At 38.7% G+C, this 27,022-nt stretch overlaps 2 protein-coding genes across 3 annotated transcripts; one reads left to right on the top strand and one right to left on the bottom strand.

Moving 5' to 3' along the window:
• Positions 1-570: 570 nt before the first annotated feature.
• On the top strand, positions 571-9,016 carry plaa (phospholipase A2-activating protein). Its single transcript, XM_066680785.1, has 14 exons — positions 571-823; positions 1,925-2,118; positions 2,230-2,330; positions 2,456-2,576; positions 2,764-2,931; positions 3,447-3,582; positions 3,703-3,872; positions 4,242-4,393; positions 5,555-5,774; positions 6,010-6,075; positions 6,240-6,311; positions 6,402-6,509; positions 6,650-6,817; positions 6,919-9,016. Exons 1-14 carry the CDS (start codon positions 675-677, stop codon positions 7,488-7,490), a joined length of 2,397 nt encoding a protein of 798 aa, XP_066536882.1. The 5' UTR covers positions 571-674; the 3' UTR covers positions 7,491-9,016.
• Positions 9,016-26,828, bottom strand: tdrd7b (tudor domain containing 7 b). Of its 2 annotated transcripts, XM_066680783.1 has the most exons (17): positions 26,696-26,828; positions 25,170-25,376; positions 24,299-24,443; positions 19,908-20,106; positions 17,906-17,988; positions 17,162-17,385; positions 16,327-16,898; positions 15,652-15,841; positions 15,416-15,527; positions 15,121-15,323; positions 14,523-14,657; positions 13,533-13,616; positions 12,988-13,122; positions 12,549-12,659; positions 11,504-12,048; positions 10,679-10,839; positions 9,016-10,031 (listed from the first exon to the last, which is right to left on the bottom strand). In XM_066680783.1, the coding sequence occupies exons 2-17, from the start codon at positions 25,374-25,376 to the stop codon at positions 9,811-9,813; spliced, it is 3,327 nt and encodes a 1,108-aa protein (XP_066536880.1). In that variant the 5' UTR covers positions 26,696-26,828; the 3' UTR covers positions 9,016-9,810. The 2 variants fall into 2 exon arrangements, with proteins under 2 accessions (XP_066536880.1, XP_066536881.1); XM_066680784.1 differs by lacking the exons at positions 24,299-24,443; positions 25,170-25,376; positions 26,696-26,828 and adding an exon at positions 20,871-20,998.
• Between the last annotated feature and the right edge of the window lie 194 nt (positions 26,829-27,022).

Here is a 27,022-nt window from a genome sequence, read left to right on the forward strand (position 1 = left end):
CAAAATAATCACAGAATTTGTTCTATTTAAATGCGAAATAAATGTGATTTAATAAACTATTATTTTAAAGTAAATATTCAATTTTATCAGAATAAAAAACAAAAATACGGGGCCCGCTGTGCAATTTACAATAAATACATAAACACCAAAAACAATTACAAATAATTCACTGACTACATGCACACTATACATACAAATATTTTATAAACATTACAATTTCCAAAACCATTTGTATAACTGTAATAATTTTTTTTCAATATGTAATTTGGAGACATTAAAACAAAAATATAGTCCTGCAGATGACTTGTATCTTGTAGATTTTTTTCAATGGGTCCATCTTAAACGATTCCTACTCACCGATGTAGTGCACTAGGTAGATCATTAAACTGCCTATATCTAAATATTCTATTATATTTATAATTATTTCTAACAAAAAGCCATTCATAATCAGCAATATATCCTACGACTCTCTGTCTAACCCTTAATGAATATTTCTGGTGAAGGAGCCATCGCCCCTTGATCTCTGTGGTGCCCTCTGTAGGGAGTACGAGGAGATTTGAGCCTCGGCCTCTGTGTGCTGTTCTCTCTGTTACTGCACCGCTGTCTCAGTTCCGGGGCTGAATGATTTTTCTTTTTTACTCTGCTCATTTGCCGGAGCACTGAGTTTACACACAATGGCCCACAACGGCAGGTTTAGACTGAGCTGCTCCATCCCAGGGCACGAGATGGACGTCCGGGGCCTCGCAAGCACTTTCGTCCCTGAAGGAGCCTTCGTTTCTGTGTCGAGAGACAGAACCGCCAGAGTCTGGAGTCCAAACACTGGGTAAACCGGCTAACAGCTAACACCACGTCTCTGTTTATAGCAACCGCGGTCAGCACACAGCAGGGGTTTAAATAACACTCTTCTGCTAAACGTATTAAAAATTAATGTGGCTAATGATTTGGTTATTATTCGCATTTTTATGTCCATCTTAAAGAGTGCATCAGTCTCACATTCTGGCGAGGAGCTAGAATCTGTAACTAATGCTATATTTAAGGTGGACCGGAAAACTCAAATAAGAAGCTAAGTCGAAACAGCCTTTACTCAGACAGCTTTCTAAACAGTCTTGTCTTTTTAAGGCAGCTCTGTTAAAACGTTTGCTTTTAAGAGGCGCAATGGTGTCTTAAAGCATGTATTTATAAAATGAACACCTTCCAGTTTTGTTGATACTGATGCCAATATCGTTATTATATTTTCTATACAGTTTTATTGACGATAAACATTAATATTTTCTTTTAAAGGAAATGCTGTAAATAAAAACCTGACATCTGTACACTACAGATAAAAGTCCGCCCCCACCCCCGGGCATCGAATGAAGCATTAAAAACTCATATCTGTTAGGCCAGATCCCATAGGCAGACGTTATGTCTGAAACAAATATGCTCTCCTAAAATCAATGCTGTAAAAATGGCAGAGATGTAAATTAACTCTACACACTAAGTCTTAACTTACACACACTAATTCAGTATGCGCAAATATTTAAATATACAATTAAAATCTGTACTTACTCCTCCATTAATCACCGGAAGCCCAAAAGCCCTGCCCAGCAGGATTTGCCAGGATTTGATATCTTAAGTTTATGATGTAAGAAACCCTGGCTGTTTGAATCCACACATTTGAGACTATAATCCAACAGAGTTTAAACACAGAAATGCACAGCCATGTTGTTGACTGCTTATTTTGCTTATGATTTATTAAAGCATATAAAAAAAATACACAGTCATATGAACAATGTCAAAGACTTGATTTCCATTAGACGGGGCCCTTAAAGTTCTGTGAAACAAAAGCTATATATCGGGTGTAAAACTCCATGGTGCATGAATGCAGGTGTGAATATGACAACTGAAAATGTATTTTGTTTTTCTGTGGTTTCTCATTTTTTAGTGAAATCAGAGGTTATAAAGAGATGCACTGTATGAATGGCCACTCGAACTTCGTTTCTTGTGTCTGCATCATCGCCCCCAATGAAACCTACCCCAGGGGCCTTATAGCAACAGGAGGCAATGATAATATCATCTGTGTTTTTTCACTGGACCGAACAGATCCTCTCTTCACCTTAAAGGGACACAAAAACACAGGTGCTATTTCTTTAGATGAACATTTCCCACATACATATGATGTCATTTTGAATAAACCAGGACATTTATGACCAGCCATTCCAGCTTTTAAAATGCTTTTGCTGTCCACAGTCTGTTCACTCTCGGCTGGGAAGTTTGGAACATTACTGAGTGGATCATGGGACACCACAGCCAAAGTGTGGCTCAGTGACAAGTGCATGATGACCTTACAGGTACATTCTGTTATGAGAAGTAATTAAACATTAATTATGTGATTCCATTCACTGTTCTTCACCACTGTATTGTGTATAGGTACTATATTTATATACACAAATGTTGCTTTGCTCTTTTATGTTAGGGACACACAGCAGCGGTTTGGGCTGTGGTTATTCTGCCAGAGCAGGGTCTTATGCTTACAGGATCTGCTGACAAGTCTATTAAACTCTGGAAAGCTGGCCGCTGTGAGAGGACGTATTCAGGTGGTTTTCGGAGAATTTCCATTCCTTCTTTTTAAAATTTGATTTTTAATGCCATCATGCTTCTGTCATGTCTGTCAAATGCCTGTTTTTTTTCTGTTTACAGATATATTTTTATTCTCATTTTGGCACATAATTACTTTCTAACCTCTGGAGATCAGTGTTGACAAGTCTATGTTTTATGTTTCAGGTCATGAGGATTGTGTCCGGGGATTAGCTGTGGTGAATGACGTTGAGTTTTTCTCCTGTAGCAATGATGCCAGCATTAGACGATGGATGGTGTCAGGAGAATGTGTACAAGTATACTATGGTCACACTAACTATATCTACAGTGTGGCTGTATTCCCCAATGGACAAGGTGAAAAAAAATCTTTATTTAAATAAGAAGTGTTGTAGCAAAAAATACATCTTTTTATAGTTAGGAGTGTCACTCGCTATTCATTTAAATATAAGGCTATATATATATATATATATAAATATTATGGTTGTCTTAATGCACATCATTGTACAAAATATGTAGTTTACTGAATACATGCCTTTAATCTAAAGCAATAAAAGAATTAATTTTTAGGCATCAGGGTGGTACATAACAGATCTGCCCTGCTTATTGATGAGCAGAGTTCAGTTCCTCATTTAGTTGGATGTACAGGGTTGGTGAAGATCTAATTATTAGTTATTTTTATTTTGAGTTTTATTTATACATTTTTTAATGCAGGGATATTTATTTATCACCAGAAGAGTGATTTGTTACCATCATTTTGCCCGGCTTTGTTTCTGTGGATATGCAGAGTTAGTATTTGTTATTCCCACTGTGTTACTAGCATAAATTTAATAAATTAACTACATATTTTTTCTATTTCTCACTCTTATTAGATTTTGTAAGCACAGGGGAGGATAGGACAGTAAGGATCTGGAAGAAGGGCGAATGCACTCAGACCATTCGTCTACCAACCCAGTCAGTCTGGTGCTGCTGTGTGCTCCCAAACGGAGACATTGCAGTAGGAGCTAGGTACACATAATTTATACTGTCAAATTTAAACTACATATTTTAATCTGCCTTGACAGATCTCAACATCTCTAAACACGTAACCATTTATAATACATTGGTATTATTTTGATTTGCCCACAGTGATGGCATTATCCGTGTGTTTACTGAGAGCGAGGAACGTGTAGCGAGTCCTCAGGACCTACAGGCTTTTGAGGATGAGCTCTCTAAAGCTACAATTGACCCCAAGACTGGAGATCTGGGAGACATCAAGATAGAGGATTTACCTGGCAGAGAACATTTAAATGAGCCAGGTAAATAGGACTGGGATTTGTGTCATCTGTTTGTAGTGGTACTAATACAATTCTTTTCATTTGTCAAACATTGCTGTAGGAACCAAACTTCAATCTTCAAAATACTAAAATTGCAGGAGAAAGGGGAAAAAAAATCACCAATTTTAATGAACAAAGAGTGTTCTATTGCACATTTCTTCCCCCATTAATCTTGAGATTTTAACACACTGCAAAAAGTGTTTTGCAATTTACAATTCTGAACAAAAGTGGAAATACAAAGATTTCTTTCTTTAACTGCTTTGGTGTATTTATATGAATGAGGTGGGCCTTCAATTGCCTGTGACTGATGCAGTAAAAGTATTTTATGCATGTCTGTGTGTGCCTGTGCAGGGAACCGGGATGGGCAGACGCGATTAATAAAAGATGGCGCTAATGTAGAGGCATACCAGTGGAGTTCGAGTGATGGGCGCTGGGTGAAGATTGGAGATGTAGTTGGAGGGTCATCTAAGGAGAGCTCCAAGAAAGTAATGTACGAAGGAAAGGTAAGAAGACATACTAGAGATTCATTATATCTATATATACACCATAACACCACATAAATAAAAAATCACATCCTATTGGGATATCATAGGAAAAGTGATACTTACAAAGCCAGCCTTGTTTATAGAAGTCCAGTCCAAATTCATTCTTGTTCTTCATCTTCTTGTTCTAATGGGACTTGTGATCATAACGGTTCACTTGTTTATTCTTCATTTTCTACATATTGCTGTTTAATTAAATAAAAAGAAAGGGATTACTGAACATTGGTTTGCTGTTGAAAATTTGAACATTGCTATGATATCACTCATCCCAATTTAAAGTTACCCTAATATGAATTAGAGGGACCTCATTCAGCAACACATGGGTTCTTGTTTAAAAACATCTCCTAATCAGCCTGCAAATTTAATGCAAGACAATGTCACTTGTGACGCTGCAAAATGGGTAAAGTACATTCCTGAAGCTGGTAATACTCAAGTGGTCCTGATCTTAACTCAACTGGGCATCTCTGGAGGACCATTGGTGACAAAGTTATTGCTAAGAAATCCACTACAAATACAGAACAGGGGAAATACCTGAAAGAAAGGGTTTAACACTTAACAATAATATTAATTTTCAAGAACCAAAATGCTTACAAAATAACATACAAAACAAAGACCACCTCACAACAAAGAGGATCACAACAATACAAAACATACCAGACAACAAATATAATAATGAGGGTACATAGTGGCAAACGAACAACACAACAACAACACAGGGCCAGAGGGTTAAATTGGGTCCCAACATTAGCATTCATTGTAAATCATTACAGTTTTAGCAGTCAGTAGCTTGAAATAGGTCACTTCACCTTGATCTGTTATATTTATGTTTGGATAACTCTAAATTGGGATGAGCAGTGGTTTTAGGAAAATGACAGTGAAAATTTGGAAAAAGCTGTAACTTTTGACATCAGGCCTGGTCTTCAATGTCACATTAGAGTTTGAGTCACTAGTTTTTTTTTTTAAGAATATTCACTGCTATTGGGATGTAAAGAGGCTATATCAAAAATACGACAAGTTCCTACTCCAGTTTTATTGTTGAACACTGATACTTTAAGCATAATATAGGAACACTGGAGAAAAAAAAAAAAAGATTTTCACTGCTACTCTGTTTTTTCCCTTCAGGAATATGACTTTGTTTTTACCATTGATGTAAATGAGGGTGGGCCTTCCATGAAGCTACCCTATAACATTATTGATGACCCCTGGCTGGCAGCACACAACTTTCTGCAGAAGAATGATCTGAACCCAATGTTCCTGGACCAAGTGGCAAATTTCATCATTGAGAACACGAAAGGGCACACATTAGGCCCAACTCCAGCCACTGCTGTAGACCCATTTACAGGCAAGAAGCCCAGAAGCATTATTCTGATTTCTGCGTTACTCCTCAATATATGGCTTTATGTGTAGTTCACACAGACAGTTGGTGCATTAAGAAGCCAAATTTTAAAACGCATTGGGATGCTTTTCCATTGAACGGAGGATGTAGTCCAGGGCTAAGCTTTATCACTGTCTGGAAAAGCAGCCCAGTATGTAAGTTTCATTCTGTAAGTTAAAATGGCAGCTGTATCCTGTTTCAGGTTCAGGGCGATATATCCCAGGGGCAGCAGACAGCGGAGAGGGCTTTGGCACAGATCCTTTCACAGGTAACTTTATATACAATGTTCTTACACCAATATAAAATGTAGTAATCATAGGTAAATGTATATCATATATATACATATACACGTTACATGTTTCAAAGATTACGAAGCATTTGAATGTATGGAATAGTGCTATGTAATTATTGTTCATATATGTGTTTTGGTAGGTGCTGGGCGATACATACCTGGATTAGAATCTACAGGCACAACACCTACAGGTGTAACTGATCCCTTCACAGGTCAGAGAACATGTTCAACATGCCTCAGTGAATGCATAAAGATTCACAGTATATAACGTGTGAACATTGACCCCTCCTGTCTCCCCTCAGGTCGTAATGCCTACTCCTCTGCTGCTCTCCAAAAATCTGTCACAAATATTTACTTCCCTAAAACAGATGGAGTTTTGTTTGAACAGGCCAATCCCACCCAGATTCTTGGTAAGTCATAATTTAAACACACAGCATTTTGTCATTAATGTGTGTGTCTGTGTGTTTTTATAAATACATTTATAAATATATTTTATATGTATAAAAATACACAGGTGCATAATTCTTAAATCTTAACATTTTGTATATAGCCAAGTTGCGAGAGCTGAATGTGAATGCCCCTGAGGACCACAGGCTAAATGGTGAAGTACTGAACAATTTGGAGAAGCTGCTGCTCATGGTCTCAGACTCTAAGAGCAAAGATCTGCCCACGGCAGAACAGATCGGTGTCCTCTGGAGGACCAGCCACTGGCCTGAAGGTATGTAGTATAGTATGGTACTGTTTAAAAAAAAATCATTTGAAACTGTACCAAATAATTGCCATGTTGAGGCAGTGTCACATTGAATTACATCTCCACAGACATTGTGTTCCCTGTGCTGGACATCCTGCGCCTGGCTGTGCGGCACCCTGAAGTCAATGCACAGCTCTGTGGAGGTATGGAAGGAGCCAGTTTATGCAACCACTTGCTGGGCCTCATGTCACCACAGGGCCGGCCAGCCAACCAGATGCTGGCCCTCCGCACCTTCTGCAACTGCTTCTCTGGATCCCACGGTCGCTCTCTGCTCTTGGGGCAGCGTGAGGCTGTGCTGTCCCGCGCTGCAGACCTCCGCTCTGTCTGCAACAAAAACATCCATGTGGCACTGGCCACTTTGGTTCTTAACTATGCAGGCATTCTGCATGGACGATCATCTGAGATCGAAGCCAAGGCCCAGTGCTTGTCCGTTGCTAGTAGTGCCCTGGAAGTAGTGCAGGACAAAGAGGCTATTTTCAGGCTGCTTGTTGCTCTTGGGACAACAGTGGCTGGGGACAGTACGGCTAAAGACCTGGCACGTTCGCTGGGCGTCGACTCACAGATCACAAAGTATGCTAGCGTGTCTGATCCAACTAAAGTGGGTGAGTGCTGTCGACTTCTGTTGGATGAACTGCAGTGATGATGCAAAGTATTCAGGTGCTGTCAGAGACCTCACATATCCTCATACAAGTCCCTTACATGATTGTTTCCTACTGCCACCACTCGCCACGCACTTATCCATAATTTCTATTTAACTTGGTCTGTTATCTGGTGATGGAGGAGTTTTAATGTGGATGTGCATGATGTGAATAAAACGATGATATATAGAACATTTTTCTAAGGCAGGGTCATATGATTCTTATCACATATTTGCGTTGTTCCCACTTAATCATAAACACGCACACTACCCTTACTGATTTTTCTCCTTAAACTTTATTTCTCAAACACATTGCATATGCAGTTAATCTCAGGTCATTGTCAACAACTGTTTTAGTTTCCAAGTTCATAAAGAATCTACACATAGTATTTCACTAAATAAAACCATTTAACCACGCCAATGATAAGGAAGTAGCATATTCAAGTATGCTACTATAGTCAATTTTTTTTTGGAAAACCCCAGACTTCAAGCAACCTGTCTCTATAAATAAAACATACATGAGGAACTACTAAATAAATAGTAAACTTCAAAGCCTTACTTCAAATGTGGAGCTTCATCACCTTCATGGAATAAATCATGTTTCCTTTGTAAACAAGTTCTTAATTTATCAGACTCAGTTGGCTATTTGATCATGTAAACATTATTACAAAAGAAAAGATTTGATCATTTTAACCATGTCAAATTGCAAACCAGAAGCTTTTGCTTTTAAAGTGGCAAGCTTACAACACAAAACTAGACAGCTAGTTTTTTAAATGCTTTTTGCAAAGTAGACAGTCATATTTTAATAAATGTAAATATCACTTAGCACCTACTTAAGGTGCATTGAACTTTGTTGGCCTTAGAGCACTTACCAAACTAAACTGACAAACTTGTACTGACTGTCACAATTGGTTGTACAATTTTCAAGGCTAGAACTGAGAAGAGTTGCTGCTTGCACTGAAAGGATACACAGTACAAGTAGTATCAAGTTGCCTGTCAGTGTCATACGATTCTTGCAGACTCACTGTTAATTGTAATTAAAGCAGTTACGCATTTAAGAAAATTAAACCTAACCTTCCAAAATTTGGAAATTTGATCATGTCCAAATTAACTGGATCCTGTTTACACATGGCATTAAAATGCATTCCACATCTAGATTTGGTGTGTGTGGGTGTGTGTGTATGTACAAAGTTTTGGAAGCTGCATTTATTAGCTTTATCCTGTGAATTGCGGTTGTGACTTCACAAATCTTTAGGGTTTACATCTCTGTAATAGAGTTACCAGCACATTGATAGATACACAACATAATGCATGCAAGGATAGGATTGTACATGCATTCATTCATTCATTGTCTGTAACCGCTTATTCAACTCAGGATCGCGGTGGGTCCGGAGCCTACCCGGAATCATTGGGCATAAGGTGGGAACACATCCTGGAGGGGGCGCCAGTCCTCAGCAGGTGGTGACTGGGACAATACAGCAAGGAGAATTGGAATTATACTAGTTTTAGTAATTCTTATGTTCTAGCAGTCTCACAATTGCTGCTAGATTTAGTGCAAGACTACTTGAAATTGAACCTTGTGATTGATCAACATAAAGCTTAGTTAAACTTTTCCTATTTTATTACCACCCATTCTGCATCAAGAAGAGAGAGCAATACTGGTGAAATAGAGCAGACAATACATTTTAAATTAATGTTGATTTAGCTTTCTAGGGGTTTTAATGTGTGTATTGTGACCAGACCTATGCATATTAAAAATATTAAAAACACAAGGCAGCCACCTTTGCTACATTTATGACCTAGCCTAAATCATGTGTTCATGCACGTGTATTTTAACAAGTTATGGTTAGGCTTTTGCATTGAAACAGGCTTAACTACATTTGTATAATTTTAACCTATATCTTTTCACTCTGCCATTTGAGCAAATGAGCGTGAATTGCAATACTTTTATTTTTGTTCCTCCCCAGTGTAACTTCAGATGCTTGGAAACCTCTGCACTGTGATTACAAAATTTTTGTGAAGTGAAAACAGCACAGCCTGTTCAGGTTATACCTGTACAGCACTGGTGCTATGTTAGCCTGTTTATGGAATTTCATCACCGCTTTAAAAAAAAAAACTTTAATCCAGTTGTGTACTCGGAAGCTACATTGAAAAAATTCAAGCCTAAATGTCTTGATCAAATGTTAATTGGATAATTGAGGACTATATGTTAATGCTGAATGTAAACAGGATCTATGTAAAAGTTGCAGGTCCAGATAGAACAACCCGTAAGTGCACTCATAAAAACCTCTAAAGAACACACACTAAGAGATATCCAAGGCTGCTATGCTGCTTTGGTGTGCTCATCTGCAAATTCTGCCATAATGTCATGGACCCAGATGTCTCTGTCCTCTTGAGATGTGTCCACCAGGTAAACAGTGACTTTTCGGTCCCAGGGCTGCACTGCTTCCTGCACTGAGTCCAGTTGGGCCACCAGGGGCTTTTTCTCCACATGGTTTCTAAACACAATGGAGGCCTCTTCAGACCACTGCCTAGGTTTCACACCTAAAACCACATCACAAAGCTTTACAATGTATTTCATATTTAAGGCTTGAAATCACCTAAATTGGTATAAACCAGATCTTGCAAAAAAATTACAAGGAAGAATTCGGTCCATGATAAATTCTCAAATTTCAAATCAGTATAGTTCATAAAATTCAGAGAAACTAATCAAAAGATACAGTAAATACACAAACAATCACTGCAGGCAGAACTGCTAATCCAGAAAAACTCTTGTTTGGAAATTTATAGACTGAGGTGACTGAGAGCCAGCTCAGCATTTTAAACAATCCAGTGTAAGCCATCTGGCAGAAAGACTTTAGATTACTGGAAATACTGTTCATAGCTGCCTCCAGATGGCTCTGTTTTCCTACAAAATTCATACCAGTTACCAGCTTACAAGCTCTGCATATCTATTAAGACAGTGATGGCAAATAGTTTGTTTGAGGATATATAAGTAGCTTACAATTACGCTAAAATTACCAATAAGAGTTCAGAACAGAACTGCTTTATTTGTCATTCTTTTTTGAGAATGGGTGGTGCTTAGTCTATCTACCTGAAAAACACAACAGTATTTTCCTGAATAATCACATATGCAAAAATCAAACATATGCTCATCAATTTTTTTTTGCATCTCTACAAACACTCATTACCTGCAAGCTGAGCAGTTATGCCCTGGAATGGGAGCTGACGGAACTCCTGGATGAGAGGCCTCAGAAGAGTGCAGCTGACCAGCTCATGCTTGCCATAGTCCAGCTCATAAACAGACACCAGACCGTTTGTCAGTACTCCTTTCACAAGTACTCGATGCCAACTGGGGACAAACATAACAGGTTATGTTTCTAGACTGATTATAGGCAACAGGCTTTCATGTGGGATTGTGGCTCCCCTGCAAAATGGAATGAAAAAGAAATGTGCAATTATGTGTCACTGTACAACCAAACGCGCCTTCTGCATTTAAACCATCAGTGGCAGTGAACACACAGCCGCAGTGGCCAGCACTCACAGAGCAGTTGTGGGTTAGGTCGTCTCACCTATGGATTGAAGGTGATAGACAATGCTTTTCCTTCACTTCTCCACTCCCGATGTTTCTGCTGGTCATAGGAATCGAACTAGCAACCTTCCAGTCCCACTTCTCTGACTGCTAGGCCACAGCTGCCATGTAGTGCATATGTTTCAAAGGTTTACTGCTCTGATCTGCACAGTAAGGTCTTCAAAACTCACTAGCTGAAACAATGCTGATGATGTTGGCCTGACCATTCAACGCATTGAGAAAAGTAGTAATGGCAATGATAAGGAGTACTGATAAGTTTAATCAAGCAGTCAGTCCATGGCATAAACCTACAGCTTATCCCTGAGATAAATCCTTCACTTTAACTGACTCTTGTCTGATGCTTATATAGGCTTTTATGTTAGCTGCCATGCAAGATTTATGCAGGTGTCATGGACAGTAAAGTATTTCCCAAATACACACTCACTTGTTTTCCACTTTGGCTGCATACACCTTATTCTTCTCCACTGTGAGAGGTTTCTCTTCTGTTTTGTTATAGTACAAAATCATCTCTCCCATTAAGACCACCAGCTTGTACATATCATGCCATGGCTGTAGAACAAAATGCCCAGGATGGCAAGCTACAGACACATAAATGTCTATATTCTGCCCCACTGGAGGTAGCTCCAGAACAGGGGGAAGAGCTAGGCTTCCAGGTGGAGTGCTTGGAGGTGTGGAAAGGGAACATGACTGGGGTGACACATTTGTGGATATCTGTGACATCTTGCTTCCCCCATTGGTGCTCGGGCTGGAGGTACCAGAAGAGGCTGTGGTGGGTGGTGTTGTGGGTGGAGTTGTAGGAGGTGTGGGTGTCTTCAGAGGCCCCTGGCTTCTTAAGAAAACATCCTTCTGGTGCTTCCACAGATCTGAGTCTGCAAGCTGGCGGTTTAGGCTACGGCTAGGGTCATGGAAATTCTTACTGGTAAATAGGTAAACATGAGCTAAGCGCTTGCTCTCCTCCACTTTAGCAATCTGAGGAAGGAAACCGTAAGATGTGCTATTAGTTACTTTTACAGGTGTTTTTTTTTTATGCATTTTAGTGCAAGTTACAATCATAACTAGTAATATTTATCACAGATGTAAATTAATTAAACTAACCCATGGTAATATTTAGTAGAGGAAAATCTTTAGTAGAGTTTATTGAAATGTCAATGTCAATACAAACTTTGAATTATGTAATTAATTACATAAAAGCAATGAAGAATTATTTATAAAGGAAATCTGAATAGTGTGGGTCTTTAAGCTTTTTAATAGCTTGTTCATAATTATTTTATCATTTCAGCTTGTTGCTGGATATCATCTTCTCTTTCACCTTAAAGCACAAATGTCTATTCAATTTTGAGTTTGTTTTGTCTGTAATATTTCCAAAACAAATTTCAAGTTTTTTATCTGGGCTTTGGTAAGAGATGCTTGACATAATTAAATCACAAGTAATGCTTGAAATAAAAAGACAACATTGCCAAAGAACTGACCTTCAAGCTGCAGTCACTACAGTGTAGTGCAGTGTCTTTTAGCCACTGAACTGCATCTGGAGTCCATGAGCCCACAGTGACAGACAAATCTGCCAAACAGCATTTAACTGCCTGCAGACAGACAGACAAAATACACATAATTTTAGTTTTTACAATCAGCTTCAAACTTTCTGTGAAATAACACAGACAATGCTGAATTAGAACCTACAGTATTCAATTCCAGCTGGACACAAGTACACACTAACAGTTCAATTAAATGCTTCACACAAACATTCCAGGGTATCGACTGAAATATAAACACACAAATGCTCACAAACAAATGCACATTTTAAAACATGACTTTCGTTACCTACATTTAATGCATCTAACAATGCATGGATTTCTCATTTCATGAGTTTCTAACAATGCATAGGTTTCTAGCTATGACTAGCTCTCTGACCTGAGGTGGGATTGAGATAAGGTCACGTAGGAAATGGGGTGGGATTTCTCTTAGCTCAATGACTTCCACAGATGCCTGGACGCCCAGATCCACAAACAGAATGTCCAATACCCGACTTCCATGCAGGTTAGTTATCTGAATTGAACATGCAGAGGTGCTTATTCACTTCATAATGTACGACGTCAAACACACGTTAAGACATCAACACTATAATGGGGAGTCATTTTCCAGTCTTTGTTACTTTATGCTCGTCATTTGAAGAGTTTATCACAAAGTCAGCTCAATCAAAACCTAATTCAAGAAAATCCAAAATGCAAACACAAATGCATTTTTTTCTAATATTTTCACATTATGTTCACACTGAAATGCATTAACATATAAATTTTAATAACCACCAAACATTTTATGCAAGAAGTGTGGATTGGTTTAACCATTATAACTGAGACTTGTAGCGTCCCCTTCCATTTCATTATTCTATCCAAACAAAGGAGAAGCTTTTGTCCAAACAGCTATATTCCCATGTGACCAAGCTGACACTCTCTTACCTCAACCCGAGACCATTTGCCTTTGTAGCGAGCCAGACAGCTTTTTCCACAGAAAGGTCTAGAAACTAATGACTCGGATGTAACCTTTCCCACACACACACACAAAAAAGGTTAATTTCAGTCTCTAACAGAAGCATAAATGTATACAAATGCAGTATTAGCTATCAACATAAAAGCTAAATAAACACATCTTTCGTAAAAACATTCCATAACCTATAATAATATTTCATACTAGAAACATTAAGTACATTTTGCAAGACGTAGTGTAGTTTGTATATTGTTGCTATCCAAAGAAAAACATGCATCTCCATTTTTGCAGATTTTTACTACCTCATTTGAGCACAGTAGCTGTCCTTTACATTCATTCATTGTTCAGTGCCGCAGTGGGTACAGAGCCTACCTGGAATGCACCCTGGAGGGGGTGCAAGTCCACCTACAAACATGTGATTTTGGAAGCAAAAACCAGGAGGAAACTGGAGCACCCAAATGAAACCCATGCAGACATAGTGGGGAGCACACCAAACTCCTCAGAAACAATCACCTGGAGCAGGGCTTGAACCCACAAATCCAGGACCCTGGAGCTGTGTGAGAGCGATACTGCCTGTTGCAACACCATGCCACCTTCTGTCCTTCACAGTGTGTGACAATTTCATGATGAATGGACCATTAAAACTGCTCCACAATGACTTGGAATTAAATAATTTTACATTGACCACCATTGACAATTAAGTAGGTTTGTTTCTTTTCCCGTAAATTTACTATTTTTCCTTGGACAGCAACAATATAAACAATAACATAACATTGAAGCCTTTATGAAGTACACCATAGGGAATTTATGCCAGCAGCTTGCTATTTACAAGCGATTACCTAGCTCACATCTTCTAATCTGATTATGCCCTTTAATCACAATCTGTCTGCCCCTGCTCCCACACCTATACAAAGACACAGTCCAGTAATAATACTCATGCACACACAGCCTACTCTTTGTACCTGGGAGAGAAAATAGTTCTCTGTCTTCTCCAGGATTTCACTGAGTTTGGACAGACCTCGAGATGGCAGCTGGCAACAGAATGTCCCGTCTGAACACACACTGGTAACACTCACATTCATATAGGCACTGTTTACCTAAGAGAAAAAATGAATTCAGAAAATTTTGCCAATTACTATAAAAGCATAACTACATCCACAGCATAGCTTTTACAATACTTCATTCTCACTCATAGGTCAACTGAACATTTCCCACATTTTGTCACTAATGCAAAATGTCTGTCAAAATGATTAATTCTAAACTTTCAATAAATAACACTTGTAAGTAGAAACCTATACAACAAATTGAATTTGCTAACATACAGAAAACACATTTTTATGCGTTCAGTTTTTTTACAGAAAGAAATTATCTCTGGCATTAAAACTATCACAACGCAAGGTGGAATTATGGAGGTCCAGCATCTAAGTCTCCATATTTATATAGCTTAATATACACTCTTCACTACTGAATTTAGAGAGAGAGCACAGTATTTAGATGAGACCAGGTAAGAAAAGACTGGTCTCTGAGGTAATATGACTTTCTGGAAGCCATGCTGAATACCTGCAAAGGGCTCTCAAAAGACTTGTCTTGTAGTGCTTTCAGACAAGCAGCATTGATATTGACATCATCATCCTGCGACGTGTCATATAACACCATCAGTGGAATGTCATCCCTCTCCAGGATCTCAGCCAATAGGATTTTACCACTTGCCATGGAGTCAAACTTCTTCAGCACAGCTGGCTCCTGTGAAAATGGCTCAAGACCTAAAACGGGTTCACAAACACATACATGCACAAGAACTGAATGTACATTCCCTTCATTTGGGAACAAACTCACATTTTGAAATTAAACTCACCAGCCAATTTACATTTGGTGGCTTGAAAAGGCAGTCTGAAAAACTTCTCGTGCAACTCCAACAGCTTGTTTTTATTAATGACCTCAGAAAAACCATGATCCACAAAATAAACCTGCAACATTGCACATTAGTAATGCTTGATTCGTTATCTTACATACTTCAACAGATGACCCAACCCTTTATTACTTTCAGGATTAGGAACTCTATAAAATCACAGCTGTGATTTCTCAGCATACCTTGACCTTTTCTGACATGACCTCACACACTTGTGCTCTGAGAATCTCTTCCTCTTCTTCAGCGTGAACTGCAGTTAGTTGGCCTGATGAAGGCGAGACCAGGGGCTTCTTGGTGTTGTCTTGTCCGTAATATTCCTTCATTTCATCCTCCAGCTTCTCCTGGGCCTTGGAATATCCCTCACCTATGTATCTGTTAACAAGCAGACATGCATACAGATCCCAAGCCTCAGTCACTGGATTAGAACACCTGCTGTGTCTGATCCACTCTAACCAGTATAACACACACTAACACATCACCACCACGTCAGTGTCACTGCAGCACTGAAAATGATCTTCCACTCAAATCATACCTTCTCTGTGGTCATTCTGTGAGGATCCTGACCACTGAAGTGCAGTGTAAAATGGACATAAGAAAGTATGCAGAGAAACGTGGACTACATACCGTCTGTAGTTGTAAAACTACAAAATGTTCCTGTATGGTAAGGAACCCTGTTATGAAATTATAATAAGTATATATGTGTAGCATCCTTTAATATACAATTTATAAATTTCATCACTAATTAAAAAATGTATTTGCCCAATGCATGAAGATGAGGTTCAGTTTGTGTCCACTGAATTGTATGGATAAGTGAAATAGAAGAGCAGTCACATCAGATGAGGGGTCATAATCTTTACCTAAGAACAACACTGTTGGTGCTGCTGGCTTCCACCACCAGTACTGAAGGGTACTCTTCCCTGGGAATAAGCAGAGGGGGCACAGCTTGAGAACTGAGACGTCTCCCAGCCTCCTCTCTCGCCTTCAGTTCAGCCAAGTCTTCCCGGTTGCGGTTCTCATCCTCTGCTGCCTTCACATACAGAATGGCTCTTTTGGGGTTGTCTGGCATGGGGTAGTCAATTGTACATATATCTGACAGCAAGGGCAGGTTGTCAAGTACATACTCAGGCAGCTTAGTCTTGTATGTATCCTGATAGAGTTTAGGGAGGGCGTGAGCCCATAGACCACTGCTGTACTTCAGAAGCAGCTCTCCCAGTTTTTGTTTGAGATCTGCAGATAGGACCGTGGGGGATGCAGGGGGGCTTGATGTGGATGCTCTTGATGTCCTGGACACCTGGTGTTTCTGGATGGGGGACTTCTGTAGAGATGGAGAAAGTCTGTCTGCTGTAGGTGTCATGACAGGGCTAGGGCTGATGTCTTTTGCAGGGTACAACAGTAGCTCCTGAGGTTTGCTACTGCATGGCTTCTCCACCTGCATATAGGAGAACAACGAGATTCAACATCATGATCTGTAAAGTCAATTTGTTGAGCTGAAAATCAATGTAGTGATGAGCATGTAATCAAATCTTTAGACAAGAATCCTGCATGAATCTTGGGGCAAGCAAGAAATTATTTCAGAACCAAGAAATTTAAATAATATATAAAAATGTAATTAAATTAATTATATCATTTTGTATTTAAGAATTTTAGTGATTACTGTAAATCAATGAAGAACCATGATACAGCTGAACTCACTGTACAAATATGTGTCCACTGTTCCAGATCTTTCAAAGCTTCACTAGGCAGTTCTTGCTTGTACAGCTCTCTGTATAACTGTGGAAGCTTAGATACCCAGAAGCCATTGCTGTGCTTGCTCAGAACCTCTTTGAGGCGAGACTGCACCAATTGAGGGCTGTATAGACTTGAATGGGGTGTCCTGGGTTTTGGTAGAGGTGTGTTTTCATTTAAATTCGAAGGAGCTGGAATATCAAAACAAACAAAATGTTGTAAAGCTATGAAGAACTGCTGCACAGATAACAACTGAAAACAGAGTAAATGAAATTGTGTTGGTGTGTATACAATCATGTGTTTCTTTTTTTTTTTTTGCAAAGAGTTTAAATGAACCAACAGATTTTCTCGAAACTGCAGGCTTACACCAAATACACCAGTGTTAAATCAACACTATTATGGTTAAAATAAAGCTAGCTCAAGGGATCAACATGACTAGACCCAGAGTTCTGCCTCACTCTGCACAATCATGGTCTAATGGGGATCCCATGCACAAAGCAGTAAATGGCAAATGCCTGAGGTCTTCTTCCAGCTTTAAAAGGGACTCCTTGTGGAGAAGGAAGCCTGTTTTAAACCTTCTACATGTTTGTAGGCTATTCACACTGTATAAAATCTTATTTTGGTAAAAGCATCTTGCTTTAAACTTAGATGAAGAAAGAACTACAAAGATATATGTATTCAATGACACAGACAAGGCAGTGAATCACTCACCATTGCTCTGTTGAAGATTTCTTGACAAGTGGGCATGTACTTCTTTATGGAATCTGGAAGGCAGGGACATCTTTTTGTCTGATCTGAAAAAAGGTAAAGGAAATATGCTAAAATTTGGACTTGGGACACTGGACAAATTTCACCTTAAAATGCCAGGGGTAAAATCACTGTGTTATTATCCCAAAGATCCTTCATTTCCCTGTGTTTCAGAATAACCTGTTTGGACACAAGTCCATGATAATACACATAATCTTTGGTTGAAAACCAGCTTTACTGGCTTACTGAATTTCAGCATTGAGTGAACTAATTAATACACACTGCTTTGAAATGAAGTTCTTTGTACCAAACAATAAATACATATAACAAGTTTCAGGATAACTCAGTAAATCAAACCAAATGTAAGATTATGACATTAAAAAGTTAATCAACTCCTTAAAAATTATTTAGTTTAATTATGTCATTGTCCAAATAAGCCCTGGCTCCTATTTCAATAAACTTTGAGGGCACAACATTGTTATGTATGAGTTAGATAAAGCAGAGAGGGTCTTATTTCATTTGATTCTAGGTGTCAGATTGGCAGAGCTTCCACCAAATGCTGTACCAAGGGAAAATGCTGATTCACTGCGGACTCATTTAGAATGGCTAATCTGGGAAAGAATAGCAGGTGGATTAGTGACCCCGGCCCACAAGCTCAGCGATGCCACCCCAGCTCCCCATACTGCATTGTGTGTGCTACAGTATGTGATACACAAAACAACCGAAAGGATGAGGTCAGATGTTTGGTCTGAAATGCATCTGTGTCTGGATGGAACGACATTTGTCAACACACACACAGGCACACGCAAACACACACACACGCACACTCACACACAGAGAAAGCAGTGCTCATTCCACTGCTGAATAAGCACCAGTCTCACTCTACACTCAGCTGAGCCATACTCTGCAATTCAGATTCGAGTCAGGGAATGTCCAAAAAGAGGGGGGAGAGAGGAAGAGAAGAGCAGCAGGAAACAAGAGGAAAACAGTGGGAATGGAAAGGCCACTGAGAGTCAGGGGGAAGAAAAGGAATAAAGAGGACTTTATTCACCCCCTCAATTCTATGTCTTACTCATTAGTTTATGTCTCACTCTCAACACTGATTCTTAAATAAATTCTAAAAATATAAAACACTTCTCAGTGATGAAACTGATGGTATTAAAATGTGAGGCTAACACTCACTGCAGTTTCTAAAATGTACCTTTTAAAATAATGCTTATCATAAGATGTCATGAAGGACTAAGTTGACAGGGTGAACCATCATTATTAACACAAGAGCAATGTTATAATTAATGCCAGGTTTAAATAATTTTTTCAAGGCAGCAGCTGACTGGATTTTTAATCATGAATACAATGTATATATATATATATATATATATATATATATATATATATATATATATATATATATATGGGTTCATCTTCCAATCCCTTACTCATTACAAAATTAATTAATTATTTCTTTCTTTCATTATCCAGTTCAGGGTCGTGATTGGTCCGGAGGCAGGAATACACCCTGGAGGGGGCGCCAGTCCTTTACAGGGCAACACACACACACACACACACATACACTCTCAAAATTACATAACATTAATATTAGTTTTACGGTAGTGAATAAATTATAATTGCCACTAAATAATGTTTTAAAACTAACAATTTTTTAATAAACATAGGGATGAAGGGGTTAAATGATGTTAGCACCACTGCTCATTTCCTATATTCTTCTTTACTAAAAGATTCAAATTATTTGAATAGACCTTTATACAAGTGGCACATAGCACCTTCCTAGCAGCAAGTGACCATCACTAAGGCAACAGTGGCATGACAAAATAAAAGAATATGATGAAGAAACCCTGTAAAGAACCAAGACACCAAAAAAGGAACCATCCTCCTCTGGCTGATACCTGTTAGTAAAATGACAACTATGTACAAAAGTGGCTATATACCATGATATTTCCTGTCCTACCTGTCAGAGGGCAGGTTGGGCCTTCTTGTAGGTGTGTTGGGTGGTGTGTGTTGGCTGCTGTGGGATTTACTGCCTCTCCCATCAGGCTGCTGTTCTCTCATGATTCCTGGTCGAGAGTCACCATGGCCCCCAGAGCGAACCCCACCACGTCCTTGGCGACCCTGGTGATCTGGCTGCCGCAAAGATGTCCTGGGCTTAGCTAAAAAAAAAAAAAACAATAAAATGTCATATAGTCAAAAAAGACAAACTTACAACATGACAAAAAAATATTTTAAATCTTAAGTCATTAGATTTTCCCTTTAATAAAAAAATATCAACATCACCCCGGTTAGATGTTTGCGTTAAACACCAGTAACATTAAACAGCTAAACAAGTAATTCCTCAAAGTATTTTACTTCAGCTCTGCTAGATAACATTAACATAACTAAGATTTAAACTTTCAGGAGCTTTCATAATACTTTATGTCCCATAATATAACAAAGGTGCCTTTCCCCCAATGATTCTGAATATGTTCTGGCCCCATGAATGCTTGATCAAAATGAAGCAGTTATATAAAGTTGAAAGATTGAAAATATAATCCGTTCAAATTAATGTTAACTTTCAGGACAAATGTGAACATGTTTGATGTCATGACGATTAACTAGAGTCAATTTAGTAAAATTAGCATGTTCAAAAGCTGTCACAAGCTCAAACATATATTATAGTATCTGTCATAAAAATTACAGATAAAAATATTATGGCACCATTATATTTCTGAAACATACCTTTATGTCATGGTTTTATTATGTAGCAGGCTAAGTAAAGTGTTTTTCAGTGATTACTTGGCATGCAGTGTTTGACTCCATTGCACTACGTCATCAATCCTGTCATACAACCCCAGATTACATCACACATTCATTCCAGCAAATCCCTGCAACAGTAGGTAGCCCTCTCACTTACAATAACTGTAACATGACTTCATACCTCTCGGCTTCTCTGTACGACGATGACATCAAACCTTCCAACCTGGCACAGATTAGAGCCTTTTGCTATGCAGAGAGGAGTCAGCAAAGCTTTAAAATTTGTACAAGTCTTCCTTCCAAATTCCGATGAAGTAGACGAGGTATATGTAATGTTCAGCCAGCCAGTGTTTCTACAGTTAATGCTCTGCAGGCTGGCAGCTTCAGCAAGAGAAAGAGGGAAAGAAGGAGGAGAAAGAAGAGGAGAGTGCAAGCCGGAGTGCTGCCGAGTAATAGACAGAAGGGAAAAAAGAGACGATGCCTCTGATGAGATACCGAAGCAGTGCCATCCAAGTGATGAACCAATTCATTCAGCTCCCTCTCGTCTGTGCTCTCTCTCTCTCTGTCTCTCTCTCTCTCTCCTCCCACCCTGTACCGCTCTGTAGTGAGCAAGAATTTGTCTGCAATGTTTTTGCTGTATCATTGTATAGCTTCAGCACTGCACTAAGATGCTGATCCAGAATCAGTGTAAAAGCTGAGCACGCTGGAGGCCAGAAATACTGGGCAAAGGTTTCCGGATGGCCTCATATCCAGCTTTATTCTTAGTGCCTCAATAGCTCTCCTCACATTCTCAAAGGAATTTAACTAGGACACATTCAGTGTAGAGAGGAACCCCTAAATAATCTGGGTATGCAATGCAATATTTTAACAACAAAATAATCTGAAACCATTTAGACCTTTTTTATACAAGACAAGTCACATCTGACAGATACAGCTGAATATGTTTTTACATCAGCTGTGATGAAGACTGAAGAGAAAATTAATATATATATTATTAAATTACCGCGACCCTGAAATGGAGAAGCGGAGAAGAAAATGATGATGATGATGATATTATTAAATTATATATATATAATGGCAACAAGTAATAAAGTAGATCCATAGCAGTGTACTTATAGACATGCTTAAGGGTCATGAGTGCATTCGTTACACTTAACCACTTCTTTTATAAACACCTGGACAAACCACACCCACACTCAAGTTATTTACTTATTTACTATGGCTTTAAGACTACAGTCTCTGTCTCGTTTATTGTCCCATTCATATTCTTTTCTTAGAAATATCAAATCTGTCCTTCTGACATTATTAATAATAAGTCTGCTTCAGTTTACAGCTGCTGTTCATACTGAGGTTTCATACCAAACATGACTGTTAACTTCTCCATGCTCAATCTTTTTATAATCCCGGCTAACAAATACTACCATATCATGAGATATACACATATTTTAAAGTACATCACCACATTTGTTTTCTATATGCAATACAATATATTATACACATTTTAAATGAGCAATCTATAATAAAGGCAGCAAGCATTTAAAATGGTACTGCAGTCCAAAGTCAAAACACTGGAGAGAATGACTGGCCCACACCACTTCCTTCTCAGACTCGAAGCATACACAGGTTGACAGGTTCAGGACACTGAACATATATGAAGCAGGGGAAGACAAGTTCATGAAGTTTGGAATTTCATCGCTAAAATGAATATGCCATAATCAACCTATATACAGAGCAAAGTATAAATACTTTCACTAAAATATCTGCCTACACTAGGGATATCTCACTACGTCCATATGATGGATAAATCACTTGACAAGGCTGATGTTACTTTCCATATTGATTTTTTTCCCTTCCACCACAAATTACATTTTAGGAGGCATAAGTTTGTGTCTAATTCACAATTTTGTTTTCAAATAGTTAGTAGACTTTAAATAGGCAACAATGCAAGCATTAATTTAGCTTTTGAAACAAAATTCTTATTCCTCAAATTCTATGCTTAAAACACACAAAACACAGGGTTTACACCTTTAATCCTGCACTGATCCCTCACTTAATTTACTGAAAACACACAAATCACTACTTTTTCACTTTTACTCCATATGTATGTGTTTGTACTTTTATAGTTTCTCAGAAATGACTTGATTACCTGCTGAGGAGAAATTCATCAAACTCTGTACCCATTTTGTTATACTGCTGGACTCAGAGCTGTTTCAGTATTTTAAGTGAATCGCAAATACTCTTGTTTTACTCCATCTCTGGTCATAGAGATTTTCACAAGGACGCCAAGACCTTTTAGGTCCAGTAAAAATCTAGTGCTATCTCTGTTCATTGCTCACATCCATTGCTGCAGCATACTTTGTTTGTGTCTGCTATTGTGTTTCATACCTGGCAACCCTGGGTGTGGAAACAGTACTAGGGATTGGGCAGTGGGCAAAACCACTGGGTAAAATACCAATAGAGGTCTGTGGACACTTTTCAATAAACAATATACTGGCTGTGGTACTGCTGTCAGAGTTGCCAGTGCTTAAAGCATGTTTCCTTAATTTCTGATGGCACCCCCTGTCATTTCTTGATTTAATACAGTAAATATATTACATATTGTTTGTTTAATGCAAACTTTCTTTTTAGGAAACCCTTAAATTACATAGTTATTATCCATATATTAACTGTAACCCTACTTGCAAGAACAATAATCAAGTTCTTATTTATGGCATGTAGTAAGTAATACAAATAATGAAATATAGAGGGGACCCCACAGAAATAATTCAATTTGAAGGTGTCCAATTTTAATCTAGGGAGTTGGGGCCCACACCTAAAACTGAGCTTTTGGTAAATTCATAACTAGATAATTCATAACAACAGCAGAGGCTCTATTTTCACTACTACAGGTCAGTGAAGCATCACAACAATTTTGAAGCTGAAATTGTAAGGTAAAAATATTACATAGCGTTCCTTTAAATTAACTTGTATTCACCAATTAGTTATAATTCACAATACTCAGGTGGCTACTCCTAGAAGTGCATTTATAGACCAGAAGTGAGAACAACTGTCAAAAGAGAGAGCTTTCAAAAAAAAGGCATTAATTAGACAGGACATATTGGTATTTTGGATATCACACATTGAAAAGCAGATAATTGTTTTATATTTTTCAGCATTACCACTGCCACCAAGATATTTTTTCTGTTAAAGACAATAAAAGTGTAGCTCTAGTATCTAAAGGGGCCTAATTTTTTTGCTGTGTTAATAAACACCAGGTTTCAGCAAACACTAATGCAAAATGTTCAAACTCAATATGTGAGGAAACTTTGGGGCAGCTGTGGCCTAATGGCTAGAGAAGCAGGCCTGGAAGGTTTGATCCCTGTAACTGGCAGGAAAACTGGGGGCAGGGGTCCTCTGTGTGTGTGTGTGTGTGTGTGTGTGTGTGTGTGTGTGTGTGTGTGTGTGTGTGTGTTAAATGCCAAAGACACATTTTGTTGCACATTGCATAATGACAATAAATGCACATTTTACATTTTGAGATCTTCAACATCCAAACACTGTTTTTACTTGCAATCAGTTAACATTCAGCACTGCAAATGCTGATAAAATCGTATAACATATTGTTTGTCCTACCATTTAATACAAGAGGAGCAGAGGGCTTGACTCTCATCTGGCAGTTGACCACCTGAGGACGACCAGTCTTCTTAGCCGTGTGCTGACGAGCCGCCAACTTCGTTATGTGAGCCCTCTCATTCCCAAAAGTAGTATAACACATCATCTGTAGGACAAGGCTAAAAGTGATCAACAGTAGGGCTGGGCAAATAATCGAAAATTAATCGAAATCCATATTCAGAACTTAAAATTGACATAATCTTGTCTATATCGATTATATAGATTATTTTTATTGTGCTATGTCCCCATTGTGTGTTCATGTACTGTCCCTTTTAAATCACACTATCAAGTTGTAGTCATATGATTCTGCCACTTTCTGCCACATGGAAGCAACCTAAACGCAGAGGCAGATAAAGAGACTCGATCAGCTAGTACCAAAGAAAAACACAGCATCTGTGGTTTGGACGTGATGTGTTTGACTATAATTAAGACAACACTGAACAAAACTGAGGGTCAAAAATACAAAAACAAAATAATGATTTATTAATCGTAATTGTGGTCAAACGTTCAATTAATCGTGATATTGATTTGCGCACATATTGTCCAGCACTATCTAAAACACGTGTTTACCCCAAAAAATATTTGGGCTGCCTTCAGAGTCTAAATTCCCAGAAAAATAAATAATGACCAGAATGAATCAGAGTTTGTGTTCTTTTAAACTAATATTAAAAGTTCCACTAGAAGAAGGTCCATCTTCTTCCAATACCTCAGCTTAGACATTTTATCCCCAGGTAAAGCGAAGCAGGAATTAAATTTTTTTATATAATTTATGCCCCACTTTGAATCACTAATCTGTTAAGGTGTTCTATCAGAATACATGGTCATAGCTCACCTCTCCAGAGCGGCCCCGGTCCAGATGCACCAATGAGGGCATGCTGAGCAGTAGAGCATCCAGCGTGGCATGACCCAGCTGTTTGTGAGGTATGACTTCACCCGTCAGCTCTTTATACTCTGCCTGCAAGCGAGACAGGGGCAGCCCACTCTTAGTGGTCTGCAACACTGCTCGCAGCATCTTCTTCACCAACTCCTCATCTGCCATCTAACCACACAAAATACTATCATTTACATGAGCCATAAACTACACAAGCATTTTTGCTTACTACTTATCAGCTGGGAACAGCAGCTGTACCTAAATAAACTGTTATTGCAATAGATGCATATGACTTTAATGTCACCATCAGAGTATTTAGGAAAAATAGCAGATATATAACCACTTATAAAGAAGAAACAAAGAATGAATGAAAGGAAAGAAAAGAAAACAGAAAAGAAAAAAAAAACAGATTAATTAACCAATTGTGTTAAAATAAATTAAGGAATTCAAACGTTTGATCTTCTTAATATAAAAGAAAAAATCTGAAGACCACTGTTGGTAATCACACACAGAACAAAGTGTGGTAAACCTTACACAGACTTTAAGGGTTTCTACTGCTGTGGTTTTATTTGGATTTTTTTTCCTTAAAAAAAATATGATTGATAGATGTGGACAATGTATATTCAAATATATTAAATCAACAGTTATAGCCCAAATTTGTCAAATGAACGACAGTAATTGTGTCGATGTCATATATGTCACTAATGTTAAATGTTCATAAATACTGATAAAATATGCAAACGCCATATGTTTAATAGAACAGATTAACAAAGGCGAGCGAAGAGCAACTCCACACTCAGCGTCCCACTGCTGGATTTTAGTGCTAAAGTCCTGTCCTGACAACAGACGCCTATGGTTTACACCTCTCTAACCTACAAAATATCGTTCAAAGTGTTGCAGTGAAAGGAAAGTGAAAGCGGCACTCTTCAGGTAAAAGGGTTAATGTGACATTAGGGATCGAGGGCAGATGGCAGTAGACACACCCAGAAAACAGTGCAGCTCTCGCCTTGCAAACAAAGTTCGAGTGACTACCAAATACGTTCAACAGGGGAATTTAATTTAGTGTTTTGCCCCTGCCTTCAATTCACTACTGAGTACCACCGGCAAACTCAGGTTTTAAAACTTTCACGGGCTTAGTTTGAGCAGAGGAATTTATCTAGAAATGGTGACGTAAGCCGGCGAGTCCACAGCTCGAGCTCCGGACACATTCGCTGTCGTTGCCATGGAGAAGAGAGCTTAAACCGGGCTTAAGGACCAGACAAGACCGAACCAAAAAGCCCACCTCTACAGTAGAAGGGCTTTTAGACAGACCAGGCGACCGCGAGATGAATAAAACCCAGCATCCAACACTTGTCACTAATTCTGTCACACTTTTTCGAAGCCATATATTTCACGAAAGGCAGTCACGCGTTGTTAATGAAAACAAACCCAAAGACGGACTAAGTGAGTAAAGTCGTGTGTGCATATCTGAATTAATAATGCCTTACCGCGCTGAATCTCTTAGCGGCTCTATATGCCTCTCTCACCGCCGCGACGCGCTCTCTCTCGCGGCTTCCTCGCCGCCTCTCCGTCGTCCTCCCGCAAAGAGACTCGGGATTGGTCAAAGCACCTTCATCACCATCATCGCCAGCGCCTGCTAATTAAACACTACCGCGCAGGCGCAGTGCCCACACAGCAGGATAGGTCATACCCACACACTGAAGTAAACTGAATAAATAGTATTTATTTCAGTTTGGATCCAGTTGCTTTAAATTAGAAGAGAGTTTGTTTTTCACGTTTAAAGCTGCTGCACCCAAAATCTAATTATAAAGAGC

The sequence above is a fragment of the Hoplias malabaricus genome, chromosome 9 (assembly GCF_029633855.1).
Source record: "Hoplias malabaricus isolate fHopMal1 chromosome 9, fHopMal1.hap1, whole genome shotgun sequence".
NCBI classification, from domain to species: Eukaryota; Metazoa; Chordata; class Actinopteri; order Characiformes; family Erythrinidae; genus Hoplias; species Hoplias malabaricus.